General features: G+C 49.2%; 1 protein-coding gene across 6 annotated transcripts in view; it reads right to left on the bottom strand.

Moving 5' to 3' along the window:
• Frmd5 (FERM domain containing 5) overlaps positions 1-15,326 on the bottom strand; it is a 278,068-nt gene that overhangs the window by 11,193 nt on the left and 251,549 nt on the right. For 4 of the 6 annotated variants that reach the window (XM_048459657.3, XM_085696325.2, XM_048459658.3 and 1 more), the window contains exons 7-10: positions 14,885-14,972; positions 4,882-4,970; positions 654-717; positions 161-252 (exon numbers count right to left, since the gene is read on the bottom strand). In XM_048459657.3, coding sequence (XP_048315614.1) covers positions 161-252; positions 654-717; positions 4,882-4,970; positions 14,885-14,972 — 333 coding nt within the window. The remainder of the gene's footprint in view (positions 1-160; positions 253-653; positions 718-4,881; positions 4,971-14,884; positions 14,973-15,326) is intronic. The other 2 variants (XM_085696326.2, XM_085696324.2) reach the window with 1 other exon arrangement.

Genomic DNA, 15,326 nt, shown 5'->3' with positions numbered 1-15,326 from the left:
GCACCTGCTGGACTTTTCTGGCATGTGCTCTACTGCGCACCACACCGCCAGAGTCACTCTGCTGGTTTCCTGTTTCTCCAGGTTGGCCTGCCGCTCCTCTGAAGGCCGCTTTGTGACCCCATCTCTGATAAAGACAGTCCCTATCACATGTCCAACTCACTTGTAGAAGGCTTGATTCTCAATTCCACATTTCCAGAGGTGCTTGCAGGCTTCTGGAGTTGGAGCAAAATACGTGAGAATAATTTTCTTTTCCTATAAAAATAAAAGTCCATAGAGAAACAGCTGAGGTGGGTGGGAAAGCCCGGAGTCCCGGGTGCGGTAGGGCCCTAGCTAGAAGAGTGGCTCACATCAATGGCTACCTCACCCTGGCAAGCCCAACAGAGCCCTTGGTGAGAAGCAGAACATTTTACAGGGATCCTCTGTGGGGCAGAGAACCTCATTTGATGGTTTCCTTGAGGCAGGCCTCTCTTGAGTGGATCCTCTGGGTGCCATTGCATCTCCAGGCCTTCCCACCTTTACATACCCCACCTTTGTCTTAGTCGAGGAGGCAGACAGCGTCCCTCATCTGAACTCCTTACCCTCGGCTCCAGCCAGCCGTGAGGACCTGTCACAGTGCCCTAGCCCTCCCTGGAGAGAAGGAAGCTGGCACTCACCTCTTTCTGACTTACATATAAATAGAAAGTCTTTCCTTCAAATTTCAGTTTGGTCACCTCATTCCTAGAAGCACAAAGAGAGCGCCCGTCACCTGGCTGTGGGCTGCCTGCTCACAGCTAAAGTCGCAGATGCACAGCCCCCCCGACTGGAAGAGGCTCCAGGCACAGACACAGTTTTAGCCAGAATTAAAACTGAAAACAAGACAGGAGCGCAGTGGCCTTAGAGAACAGTCATCGGGACAGTTCGACCCACAGTTTTCCAGTCAATCACACTGTAATATTGGGGTGATAGGAGGATTTCGGGCTCATCAACAGTGGCCGGAAAAGGGCAACATTTGCATGGAAAAGTGAGTGCGGGAGAGTGGGGTCATTTCCGGATTGAGTTCATAGCACGGGTGCATGATCTGATGGGACTGTTGAATGTCAGATGCCACAGGTAGCTGATGAGGCCAAAGTTGAAGGTAACAGCAAGTAATGAAAAACAATGCATCCAGGTTCTGAGGGAGCCGAGTCTTTCAGGTGACTGTGCCACTGGATGGAAAATGCAGTTTAATGCAGACAATGTCAAACAGTCTCAAGGAAGGGTGGGGCAACATACCAAGAAGAGAGAACAGATTACATGGAACAGTCATGCAGCGTACTGACCAGGAAAGGGGCTTAGGGGTTATTGTAGAAAAATCCTTGAAGCCACCAGCCCAGTGAATGGCTGCAGTAAAAGAGGCAAACAGGATACTGGGGTACGTCACCCGTGGGACAGACACAAATCAGAAGAAGTGACATCATGGTTACTGTACATGGCACAGCCTACACCTCACCTCCACAAACTGCTTTCAGCCTTGGTTCCATTTACCAGGTGGGAAAACTACCCGGAACTTATTTGGATGTCCCTGAGAGCCACAAGACCCGGCCTCCCCATCGGCCACTCCAATGTGCCCAATTCAGGGTCCAGTACCCAACTAGAGTTTTTACTTTTTTGCTTCAGGCCCCTAAGGGTGAGCACACACCCCTGCCATCAGTAGACCACTTCCTGCTGCCTCCAGGGCAGCGTCCTCAGGATCCTAGTAAGTAGCAAAATGTAGAAATAACCAGGCACCGGGTCTTTGGCTGTACAACATTGGGGCAGAAGGATATGACATGTTCTCACTGAGAAGTCATGGCTGGGTCAGAGTGGCCGTTTCCAGCTGGAACTGGTATAGCCTCTCTCTCTCTCTGTGTTGTCTCTCTCTTTTGACCAACTGACCATCAATCTTAACTCAGTTAGAATACAATAAACACACAGCCTCCAACAGGAGTGGTAAAGAAAGAGTTTGACCTTTTGTTGTTTTGAGACAGGATCTCATGTAGACAGGCTGTCCTGGAACTCTATGTAGACCTGGTTGGCCTTGACATATAGGTGATTCTCCTGCCTCTCATTCCTGAGAGCTGAGATTACAGGTGTGTGCCCTCACACCTGGCCTATGAGTTTGTTTTTTTCCTTTTGAATGTGAGGGTGGGTTTAACATCTAGGATTCTGACGTTGAGACAGGAGGAGACTTTCCGGGGAGAGAGGTACACGGGAGAATGAAAAGTGGAGAGGCAGGGACTTCGAGTGTCTAAGGATGACCTTGTTTCTAGACATGAGACAATGGCTCTGGTGGGGACAGAACCCCTTCAAGGAACACCAAATAGCCACACAAAGGACCCACTCAAGGGTAACTGTGGCCCAATCCCATCCCCAGCCTTTTCTGAGAACCATTTTGTTGGCTAGGAGACGTAAGACCCTCCCATCGTCACACAGAGTGCAGTGATGGACCTGACTTGAGGGAGCCTAGGACTCCATGATACCAGCTGCCTTGTGAACAGGACAGTGTCTGAGGAGTAGTTTCTCCTCAGGAGAAGGATGCATTAATTCTATTGCCATCCTCCACTAGAGGGCTCTGGCTCAGGAAGGTGTCTGGTGTATGTATCGGGTGAGTAGGGTGGCATGGGAAGAGAGGACTACAATGTCCTGAGAAGAAAACTCATGAGAAAAAAAAAATCTCTATTCAGACCCTACTTCGCTCTTCTAGAGAAGGTAAAGGAAGCAAGAGCAGGCTCAGGCTTCCCTAACAAAAGTCCCTCAGACCAAGGGAAGCCATTTTCTAACCTGTTTGTTAGAAGAGCTAGCCAGCTTAGACACGGCAGGCTGAGGTCCAACACAGGAATGAAATCATAGGGGGCTCTAACTGTGCTCTCTCAGAAGACCACCCTAGTTTTGGACTTTAAGATTTGTGTGCTTAATATGCAGCGCCCATACAAATTAGGAATCCAGAAAGGGCCCATGACAGAGGAGAGGGGAAGAGGCCTTGGGGTGGTATGATATGAAAGTGTATGTGGGGTTCTGGGAGTTAGAGTGAGGATGGGGGTGGGAGATGAAGAGAGGAGGGGATGGGATGGGCTAAAACTAAGCTCTCATCTGTATCCACCCCTGCTAGGCTCTTGTCTATATCCACCCCTGCGAGGCTCTCGTCTATATCCACCCCTGCAAGGCTCAGGGGATGTTAAGGGGGAAAGAGTGGGAAGTATGTAGGGGCCAGAGGATGGGGAGGAGTGCTGGGAAACTATCGCTCTCATGGATGTACAGCACAAAACCTGCACAAGACCAAACTGGCCAGTAATTCCAGCATGAACTGGGGTGGGGCACAATACAAGCTGAGGACCCACAGCCACTGATGGCTGCAATACGTGTGTGTGTTCATGCATGCGTGTGTGTATGTGTGTGTGCAGTCATTTTTCTTTGCGGGTGTGTGTGGTTAGGTTGCACGTGCAGGCAGCACTAACTGGACCCTGGGTTATATTTAAAATGGGATGAAGGCTGCTGGTGAGATGGTTCTAACCCTGATGACCTGAGTTCAAGTCCAAGGCCCACATCATGGAAGAAAGGAACAGACTCTGAAAAATTGTCCTCAGACCATCACCTATGTGCTATGGCATATGTGCCCACTACATGCAAAATAAATAAATGAAACTGCAATAAAAAATTCATTAGCCAGGCGGTGGTGGTATTCCTGCACTTGGGAGAAAGAGGCACGTGAATCTCTGAGTTGCAAGTCAGCCTGGTCTACAGAGTGAGTTCTAGAACAGCTTGGGCTACACTGAGAAACCCTGTTTCAAAGCAAACAAACAAAAACTAGAAAAAAATTTTTAAAAAGGATATGAAAGGGTTTGGCATGGTGGTGCACACCTCTAATCCCAGCACTTGGGAGGCAGAGGCAGGCAGATCTCTTTGAGTTTAAAGCCTGTTTGGTCTACATAATAAGTTCCAGGACAGCCAGGGCTATGAAGAGAGACCACTGTCTCAAAACAAAACAAACAAAAAATGAAAAAAAAAAAGACATGAAGGGGACAGACATATATTAGGTGGGTCTTAGGGGAGTGGCAGGAGGGGGTTGATATTATCAAGATACATTGTATATATGCACAGAATTGTAAAACTGTCAAAGAATCAAATATTTTTTTTTAAATTACAGGCTCTCAATTATGCAGAGTGTTTTGGTGAGACTGACAGATGTTTGTATGGGCGAGGCAGCCAATGGGTCCCAAGATATCCAAATGCCAGTCAGCACACAGAAACCTGTGTCTAGTCATACAGACCCCAAACCAAACAAGGAGGGGAAGCAATGTGGGTAGCTGCAGCCAAGACAGTAGCTCCCACATGTCAGATGTGGCAGGGAAGAGGGAAGGCTGTGGCTCACAGAGGTCGAGGATGCTCAGCCCTCAAGAAGGCAGCATCTGAACTCTTGTAGACTACGTGCCCATGGGGTGCTATTGAGGAGGGTGTTTGTATGTCAGAGCTGACATTTGTTCCAGGGTAATTGTCCATGTCATTGTTAGAAGAGTAAAGAAGTGTATTCCTGAATGGCTGTAATTATGCCGGCAGTAGCCCTCAGCAAGTGATGAACCCAAAGGCTTAGTTCACTTGGGAACTTCACTTCCCTTGTGTTGGCTACAGTTGCAGGCTTCCCTAGAAATCAACTTCCAGTACCTTTTCTGTCTGGAGAGGCGGTTGGCTCTCAGGGACACTCTTTTGAAAGAACAGGATCCCTAGGAAGAGACCACTACCTTGGTCAATTACCATTCTCAACTCAAGGCTTTGGAGAAGGCTGCAAACCATAACTGCCCATCACAGACAAAGGACATGGGTACCAGAGCCCCTCTCCAGTTAGTGATGCATAAGGAACCTGCTCTGGAGATGAAGACAGACACTCACCACTTAATGAAGTGGACCCTCTTGTTTCCTTGAAGAACAACAAACCCGAAAGGAGTGAAGGCCAGAAACGCAGCATTTCCAGACACGTCCTGTAATAGAGAAAAACTTCTCACTGGGGCACAGAGGTGCAGGTATAGAGGAGAAAGGGTGGAAACACGTTGTTCTAAGTCAAGGGTGGTGGCAAAAAACCTTTGATCTCAGCACTTGGAGGCGGAGGCAGGAAGATCAGAGGTTCAAGGTCATCTTCAGCGACAAAGTGAATTTAAGATCAGCCTAGACCCTTGTCTCAAAATCCACAGACACCCAGGCTATTCATAGGAAAAGCAGGGCAACTTTTACTAGGTCACAGTGGGATGCACAGGGCATTAAAGAGCACAAAGTCGTGGCTTGAATTCCAGCCTTGCTACTGGCCAGATGGGCCTCAGAGCTCTATATCTAGACGGTGGAGGTGATAATGACACCAGCCTCAGCAGGCCAAAGACAATGTGACGATCTTGCGCATTGCTGGTGGGACTTTAAAATGGTATGGTCACTTTGGGAAATAGTTGGAAAGTTTTCCCAGATGGTTAAATATAGAGTTACTACATAACCCAACAATTTCCCTTTTAGGTATATGCCCAAGAGAATTGGAACATGCCTATAGGTATGGTATAGGTATGCCTATAGGAATGGTAATGGTATAACTATTTATAGTAGCCAAACAATGTGAGCAATTCAATCCAGCTCGAAGAGTAAAATGTTCATCAACTGAGACAAAAAAGCAAGTGGTAGATGGCGGTACATTGAAATATTATTCAGGAGTAAAGAGGAAGGAGGTACTCACATATACAACATAAATGAACCTTCAAACACCATGTCAAGTGAAAGAAGCCAGTTGCAAAAGAAATCACGTTGAATGGTTCTATTTATACATAATGTTTACAACAGGTAGAGCCAGAGCCAGAGCCAGTGTATTTGTTGCCAAGGGCTGGAGGGAGAGGAAGTGAGGCAGTGACCGGTAGTGAATATGATGTTTCCTTTGGGCAGGGGAAGGGGGTCATAAAAATGTTCTAAAACTAGGTGGTGGTGGTGATCGTGAACATACTAAAAACCACCGAATTGCACACTTAAAGGGGTGAATTTTATGATATGCAAAGTGTGTGTGTGTGAGTGTGAACTATTACTAATCAGGCCTGTAATCCTAGCTACTCCCAAGGCTGAGGTTGGAAGATCCTATATTCAAGGTCTGCCTACCCTACAGAGTTAAGTTCAAGGCCAGTCTGGGCAACTTAGTTAAAAAAGCAGGTTGGGATCCAGTGGCAGAACACTTGCCTAGTGTGTGCCAAGCCCTAGGAATGCCAACAGAGGCAGGTTATCATTGTCTTGGTATCTGTAATACCCTGGGGTCAACACCTTGTGCCAACAGAGACAGGTTATCATTTGCCTTGGTGTCTGCAATACCATGGGGTCAACACCTTGTGCCAACAGAGACAGGTTATCATTTGCCTTGGTGTCTGCAATACCATGGGGTCAACACCTTGTGCCAACAGAGGCAGGTTATCATTGCCTTGGTGTCTGCAATACCATGGGGTCAACACCTTGGAAGTTTAGATGAAGACACGGGAAGCAGCAACTGGCTGAGGGAACCGCAGGCCACCAGTCTAAGTGTGTCAGCAGCAGGCTTGGGATTTTGCTGAGCAAGGGGGTGGAGATGCATCAGAAAGCATGAGGCCTGGTTCCAGAGGGAAGAGGGTGACTAAGGAGCGTCCTTCCGCAGCTTCCCTGGGTAAGGCCCTGCTGTCCGGGTACATGACTGATGATGGGGATGGCTGGGAAACTTGGCCATCAAGTCGGGGGTTCTAGTTTCCCTACCTTGAGAGCTTGCCACCCTGGTGGAGATACTTAGCCTAACTGGCCTAGAGACAATAGACCCTCTGCAGGGCCAGTGAGCCTGGCCTCAGGGGAAAATGCATTTGCCTTAAAGCTGCCTCATGGAGTCAGGTTTGCAAGTGTGAGCATCTGGGCCCAGATACCAACTGTTTAACAAACCTTTTGGACTAATGTGAATTACCACCCTTTCCTCAGGACTGGGGAGATCCAGTCTTGGCTGTGAGCACAGCACCATTTAACCCATGGGCATAGCGAACGGCTTTTAAAAGAAGATACAAGTCTGGTTCCTTCTGCAGTCACATGGCTGGGCTTCCTCCTGCCTCTCACCCAGTGCTTGGAGGAGGATGAACAGCATGGGAACAAGGCATAGCACACAAATATGGTTCCTACCAGGAGGCAGCAGGTCTAATTTGGCTAACTGGCATAAACATGGGCCAAGGCAAGTGGCATTTGTGGGGAGAATGCCTGAGGGAGGTAGCCAATGTCAGGAAGAGGGTGAGCACTGGGAAGCTTTCCGTCCCTGTGCAGGGTGGACCCAAGGACAAGAAATGCAAGGGTAGAGGCCTCATTGTGTTTGTGCTGGTATAAAAGAGGCCACAGGAAGGTTTAGCGGATACGGTATGAGACTGTGACGTGGGTCAGAGGGGGCATCAGGCTATGATGAGGGAAGGGCATGTTTACGAGGTGACAGAAGGCACGAATAAAGTCTTCGGAGACACAGGAAAAGGCCTAGAAGGAAGGGCAGCTAGAGGGATGGGAGGGTCAGGCCTGGAGAGAGTGTAGGGTTTGTAACAGAGAAGCAGTGAGGGAGCAGAGGTGGGGGGTGGCGAGCTGGGAGGTCTCTGCTACCTTCACCCTTGCTAGTACCTTGCAATTGGGCAGAAAGGCGTCTGCGCCACAGGCCTACTGGGTCCAGTCTGGCTCCACTGCACGACTTTAGCCAAGGCCTTGAATTTCTCACATCTAAGCGAGGGCTGTTACCTCAGAAGTTCTGTGTAGCGGGTGGGTGACCATGTACACCAGGATGTGTCAGTTATGAGTATAGCTGCTGAGGCTGTTGAACCTCAGGCAAACCCTAACGTTTCACTTTCTCTTATTCGATACTGAGAGCTAAGGTTTTCTAGTTAGGAAATGGGTGTGGTAAGCTAGACCCAAAGGGAAGCCTTGGAGAGGGAAAAGCTGGATGGTCCTGGGCCTGAAGCCTGCGGAAGGGAAGGGATGGAAGTGAGACCCAGCGAATGACATCCCTCTGGCGACAGCCAAGGCCGGTGTGGCTGGTGCTTGCCAGGCTGCATGACCCAGACACCCTCAGGTGGCCTCTCAGAGAGGGCAGGGTTAGAGCTGTGGGGATGGCCTCTCCTGGCGGGACTGGCTGATTTGGAACAGCGAGTGTCTTAGTTAGGGTTTCTATCACTATGATAAACACCATGACCACAAGCAACCTGAGGAGGAAACAGTGTATTTCATCTTACAACCAAGGTCACACCCCATCTCTGAGAGAATTTATTACAGGAACTCAAGGCAGGAACCTGCAGCAGAAACCACGGATGAGCGCTGCTTACATTTTTGCTCCCCATGACTTACTCAGCTTGCTTTCTGATACAGCCTGGGACGCCCCTTACTTCCAGTGGCACTATCCCCCCGCCCCCATCAATCACTAATCAAGACAATACAGATTTGTCTATAGGCCAATCTTACAGAGGCATTTTCTCAGTTACGGTCCCCTCTTTTCAGGTGTGACTAGGTTTATGTCAAGTTGTCAAAAACCCAGCAGCTCCAGCGGTGAACTTGGAAGAAATCCTGATGAGAAGCAATTAATTGCCAAGTGTGGCAGCACACGCCTTTAATCCCAGCTCTCGGGAGGCAGAGGCAGGGGGATCTCTGTGAGTGCAAGGCCAGCCTGGTCTATATAGCAAGTTCCAGGACAGACAAGACTACTCAGAGAAACCTTGTCTAGGGGAGAGAGAGGGAGGGAGGGAGGGGGAGAGGGGGACAATTAATCATGGAACCTTGAAGAATTCCCTCCCAGGATACAGAGAGCAATTCTCCAAGACTTCCGGACCTACAGAGGTAGGTGAGAGTCATAGAAAGACCATGGGCCTCAGAACCCTCAGCACTGAGGGCAGCCACAGTGTCGGCTACTTGTCTCTGTCACATGAACTTCAGAGTGAGACCAGGAACTACAATGAGAAATCACATTCGACTGGTGTGGAAGTCCAAGCAGAAAGTCCTGGAACTTTCTGTCTCTGAAGCATTCCTGTCTCTTCAGTCTTAAATGTCATTCTTGGTATTGGCCTGTGTGGTGGTCTGAATAAGAATGGCCCTCATAGGCTCATAGATTTGAATGTCTGGTCATCAAGTAGTAGCACTATTTGAAAGGATTAGGAGGTGTGACCTTGGTGGAGAAAGTGTGTCACTGGGGGGTGGGCGTTGGGGTTTCAAAAAGCCCATTCCAAGCCCAGTGTCTATCTCTTCCTGCTGCCTGCACATCTGGATGAAGAACTCTCAGCGGCTTCTCCAGCACCATGTCTTGCCTGTATGCCACTATACTCCTCACCATGATGACAATGGATGTAACCACTGAAATGGTAAGCAAGCCCCAATTAAATGCTTTCTGTTGTAAGAGTAGCCTTGGCCACGGCGCTTCTTCACAGCCACAGAACAGTGACTAACACAGCCTGTCCTCAGGGTTTGTATGCCAGGTAACACTTAGCACGGCAGAGAAAGGAATGGAGACAAGGTGAGAAGGGTCTGGTTATTTCCCATACAGACTTCTGCCTCAGCAAGCAGGAATCTGCCTGTCCCCTTCTCATCCGCAGGAATCAGGGCCCACAGGACTGAGCTTTTCCGGGATCTAGGAGGGGAAGGAAATGGAGCTTGACAGCGTCACAGTTCCTTTGGCTACTCTGTATCTCCTGACAGAAAAACGTAGTTTCTCTCCTGCCGTGGTGAGGTAAGAAAGTATCAAGTTTTCATCCCTGTGGAAAAAAATTCAGCCTTGGTTTAGGACCTTGGCTGTTTCTCCTTTGCTCTGTGACTGACTTCTCCACACCCCGGCTGCTTCACTGGTGAAAGCAGGACACTGGCAGACCTAGAAGAACATTCCAGCTTGTTTCAGAGACAGCCCGACTGTCTTGCTGCTACGGAACAAGCAACAGTGTCCTTGGAGAGGACACCAACTTCGGTTCATCCCCTCTTCTCCAGCAGGGGCTCACGTGGTCCATCCAGGCTGGTCTTGAATCCCTTGTAGCTGAGGGTGGCCTCGATCTTCTGCTCTTCCGTCTCTGCTGCTGAGTACTGGGATCACAGGCTTGCCTCATTTTTCTTTTATTTTAGAGAAGCTGTCTTGTTCTGTGGCATAAACCACCCCCCAAACTTTCCATCTTCCTGCTTCAGACCCCAGAGTGGCTGGGATTATGGGTACATCATCCATGCCTGGGTTTACATATGATGATTCAGAAATCATTTAGGTCTGTGTCTTCTCAGTATGGGAACTGGTGGTGAGTCAGGCTTAGTCTTGCATAAAGTTCATCTCTGCAGAATGAAGACTGCAGACAGGGATTGCAGAAGCATAGCCCTGAGATCAGACAACACTGGTAGAAAGGGATTGCAGAAACATAGCCCCGAGACCAGGCAACAATGGCTCCCAGTCTCAGTGCTGTCCTCATCCGAAACGTCTGGCACATTAGTAAGAACCCCCTTGGCACCTCCTAACCCCTCTTACCTTTTTAAATCTGCACTCAGAAGTTTGGTGTTTTCGTGGTAATGTGAGGGTGATGATAGACTCCTGGCAGTGGCACAATGAAGATTATCAGACAGTCTAGCTGATGAGTGCCTGACACATATGGGCTCTCAAGAAGTGGCATCACCAGGTCTCAGAATAAAAATGTTGGACCTCCACGATGGAGCTACTCCCCATACCCCGCCCCCTAAAGCCTTAGCAGGGCAGCCCCATCAGAACCCACAGAACTGGCTTTGAAAGACCCAGGGCAAACAACCAGCCTCAAGGCTAGACTGAATGGAGCAAGATGGTAACTCCTGAGTTTGTAAAAAAAAAAATCAGGGAACAGATACCATAACAGGCCCTACTCTTTTTTCCAGCAGTTGTAGTCTTGGGTTTCTGGGGCTCCTTCCGGGACCTGGGGGACGCGGGTTGTGGCACAGTTGAGGATGGCCCTATGCAAGTTTGAGACTTGGGTGTTCTGGCTCCCCAGCCAGGGTCTGTAGGAGTCACTCCTTTTGGACCAAACAAGGACACTCTGGCAGACGGAAACCATCAGCACGCACAGGACCAATGCTAGCTTCTTAATCAGTCCAGGAGCACAGAGCCCAGCCAGCACATTCTGCTCTCATTTAATTATCAAAACGATTCCTCTTCTGTCCTCCCCGGGGCTGCATGCCCCAGATTCCCCGGGCCCAGTAATTGCCTCCCTGTTAATAGAAATCATCAGTATTTATTACACTGAGTGTGCCAGCTTCTTCCAGCTCTCCTCGCAGCAACATTAAGGGGAGTGCTTGGGAGCACATCACTCAAGCGAGGCGAGGCTACTTAATGATAAGAGTGAAGACTCCTGAATTGCTCTCTGCCTCGGAGGACCGAGGAAACATGGCCGGGCCTAATAAAAGGATCCAAAGGTCATGCGTGGAGTCTACAGTGGGGCCCTGACTTGATCCGGATGAGCAGGAGGCCCAGGTCTTGGAATGTGGGAAAAAAAAATCCAGTTAGGTAGCTGCCCTTCCCCTTTCTCCAGAGTAAGTCTCTCGGGCATCACTCCTATACAGCTACACAGCAATGGGAATGGTCTGAGTTCAAATTTTTGCTCTGCCTCTCAGGGCCTTGTGGACTTTGGCTTTCAAGGACACCAACTTTCTTTCTTTTCCTTTTTCTTTCTTCCTTTCTTTTCTTTTTTTTTTCTTTTTTTTTTTGAGACAGGACTTCTCTGTGTAATAGCTCTGGCTATCCTAGAACTCACTTTGTAGACCACCAGGCTGGCCTCGGACTCACAGGGATCCGCCTACCTCTGCCTCCTGAGTGCTGGGATTAAAGGCATGTGCCACCACCGCCTGGCTGCATCAACTTTCTTTTCTTCTTCTTCTTTTTTAAAATAACTTATTCATTTTTATTTTATTTGCATTGGTGTTTAGCCTGCACGTATGTATGTGTGAAGGTTTCAGATCTTGGTATTACAGACAGTTGTGAGCTGCCACGTGGGTGCTGGGAACCACCTAGGTCCTCTGTAAGAGCAGTCAGCCATCTCTCCAGCCCCTGCATCAACTTCCTTATCTTTAAAACAGGGAGATTAGCACCTACCTACTGAAGAGTCGGTGAAACCCACCCTGAAAGAACCCACTAGCTCTAAACGGGAAGTGGGCTATGCTTATTCTCTCCTCCCTCAGGTCTAGGAGTTGAGAAGTTATGTATGACACACGGGATTGGGCCACACGCAGAGGACAGAGGCTGGCTCCTTCTTGCAGCCTCTTCAGACTCTGGGTGCCCATGATGGACAAACTCATCTAAGCCAAGACTGAGTCAGGAGTTCATGGTCCTGAAGTGCACATGAATTTATGAATTTAGTCTGGACACCAGTCTGGCTGTCACTGTCCATGGCTGCCAGACCATGGCTTCTGTGGGCAATAACAAAACTACCCACCTTACGTCAGCTGTCATGCTCAGGGGCACTGCTTGCCTACCTCTGAGTGCTGTGAATCTTACCTTAACCTGTCTCACGTGAGGCCTCAAGGGGACTGGACTCTAACACTGAGGTGATCTGACATTTTCTAATGACCACACCTTTAGCGCTCTTTCTCTCTCTCTCTCTCTCTCGCTCTCTCTCTCTCTCTCTCTCTCTCTCGTGTGTGTGTGTGTGTGTGTGTGTGTGTGTGTGTGTGTGTGCGTGCATGTCCCTCTCACCCCGTGTGTGAACTTCAGAGCCTTTTTTTGTGCACAGGGAAGATTGCAGTTCTGCAACAGCTGTGTTTGTTTGTCAGGTCTTAGGATGACCTACCAGCCCAAGGACAAGTTCCTGCACACCCATTGCTTTCTTACTCATGGATGCGAAGAGTTGGGGTCAGAATCCAGCAAGGCCCCAACAGCTGACAAGGACTGGAGCTTAAAGCCAGATGTCCCCCAAACACTTCTCTCCTATGAGGCCCCCTGCTGCCTGTTTGGCTTCATTGCTTGATTACAATTGATAGAATTGCTAAATGATTTTCTTTTTTTTTCCAGAGATGATGTCACCGTGTAGTCTTGACTGATCTGGAACTCACTAGGGAAACCACACTGGCTTCAAACTCGCTGAGATTCACCTGCTTTTTTCTTCTGAGTACTGGGATTAAAGGTGTGAGCCACAGGTTTGGCTAAATGTGTAGCCCAGGCTGGCCTCAAACTACTGATCCTTCTGTCTCTGCATCTTCAGCATGTCCTACCAGTGTGTGCCATCCTGAGCAACCTCAACTACTTCTGTTCTCACAGGACACATTTAGGAAGCTGTGCTAATTCTTATATCACCTATAAAGTCTGTAGAAGTGTGTGGCTGTGCCCCCTGACTCCTGGCCCTGTCTGGCAGTAAGCTGCACAGGGGACAGGGAATTAGGTGGGGGAGGAGGTTTGCGTTCCAGAATGTCCTCCAGGTTTTTATTATGTCATAGACAAAATAAAATCACCTCACCAGAGCCTCACCCCTGTGCCCTTCGTTTTCATTGTTTGTTATATACTGGATTGCATCAGTTCCTACAAATCCAGATGTTGAAGTCCTAGCTCCAAGCACTGGGAATGTGACCGTCTTTGGACATAAGGTCTTTATAGAAATTAAAATTACGCCAAGGCTCTGAGATTGAGCCCAACTCCAGTTTAACTGGTGTCCTTACACAAGGGCACTTAGTATTCAGGCATCTGAACTGGCCTGCCCTTGGGGTCCTGACAGGATGTGTGCTCAGCTGTAGTCACTAAGAGCACCCTTCCTCCCATCTCTCTCTCTGTCTCTCTCTCTGCCTGTCTCTCTGTCTCTTCCCCCCCTTTCTGTCTGTCTCTGTCTGTCCCTTTCTTTCTCTGCTTGTATCTCTGTCTCTTCCTCTTCTCTCTCTGCCTCTCTCTTCTTTTCTGCTGTTCCTGTCCACAGAGGCTGGTCTCCCTCCTCCACGTGAACTCTGTCGAATTGCATCGTTCTCTCTCATGCCGTCTATTTATTTATTTATTCATATTATAACAGCAGAGGGGAGATAATGGGCAGACCCAAGGTGAAGGAGGATGGCCATCATCAAGTTGAGAAGCGTTGGAGCAGATCCTTCTCTTAGGGGCCTCAGAAGGAACCAGCCCCATCAGCACCATGGGGTCACCCTTCCAGCCTCCTCCCACATGGTGGAAGCCACGCTGCAGCCCCAGGAAAGGAACACATCAACTCTTTCGTTACAGTTCCCCTTCATCTACTAGGGAGAAGATGCCGTTCTTGTTCTGCTCTCAGTTTTAGAGCCGCTGATACTACAGCCTCTCCAGTAACAGAAATGGGACATAAATGAGGCAGAACAGAGGCAGTGGCTGACCAGCATGGCAAAGCAACAGGGGCGTGAGCTGTAGTGGGAGGAAGTGGCCAGAGCCAGGGCATGCTGTGGGTCTCGCTGCTTGTGGGGTGAGCTCACCAACTCATCTCTGAAATGCCAGGAGCGCGTGGCAATTACAAGGGTTTCCAGGCACAGCATCCCTGGTGCGGTCCGGCTTCACCCTCCCATGTGCATAATGGAATCAGATGCGATTCTCTTGCAGTCCCATGTGGTGACTTGCGCCACTCTAGTGGCTAGAACCCACTCTTGGAGAGAAACTAGATTATGGGTCAGTAAAGGGTGGACAGTTGCTGAGTAATTGCTGATTGTTCCCTGTGGGGAGCTCTCCACATGTCCCCTTGATTCATTTCCACCAAATTACCCACAGCTGCCAAAGCTGGGCACTGGGTTTGGCTTTGTTATTTAGATTGCCTTTGCCTGGGATCCTCTAACAGTGATGTGGCAGTGACGGATCCAGGGGAGGTCTCGACATGGCATGGCAGAGACACTCCTGTACACCGAAGGGCTGTGGATACAAGCACCCCATGCCTTGGTAGGGGAGGCATAGCTGATGAAGTCCCTCTTGGGGGAGTCTTACCTTACATGGGTGAGGGTCCACTCCATAGGTCTCTAATGTCTGTGCCTTTCTCAAGAAATTCAGCTCTGATGTTGCTGGTGTTTGACCACTGGAATGAGAAGGAGATGATCTCAGGGCTCCCGTCCCACAGGTTCTCCAGGTGTGAACTCCTTGTTTGGAAGTGGCTAGCTGGACAGGGCCCCGCTTTCTGGTGGAGCAGCCACAGCACCCTAGAAGCTCAGTGTGTTTATTTGTAGTCAGAAGGCTGCTTGTTGGTTCCTGGCTGCTTAGCCCCGAAATAATCACACAGAAACTGTATTAATTAAATCACTGCTTGGCCCATTAGCTCTAGCTTCTTATTGGCTAACTCTTACATCTTAATTTAACCCATTTCTATTAATCTGTGTATTGCCACGAGGCTGTGGCTTACCAGGAAAAGTTCCGATGTCTATCTCCAGCAGGG

The sequence above is a fragment of the Myodes glareolus genome, chromosome 10 (genome assembly GCF_982192425.1).
Source record: "Myodes glareolus chromosome 10, mMyoGla1.1, whole genome shotgun sequence".
Lineage (NCBI taxonomy): Eukaryota > Metazoa > Chordata > Mammalia > Rodentia > Cricetidae > Myodes > Myodes glareolus.
This window is presented reverse-complemented; position numbering and strand designations above follow the sequence as displayed.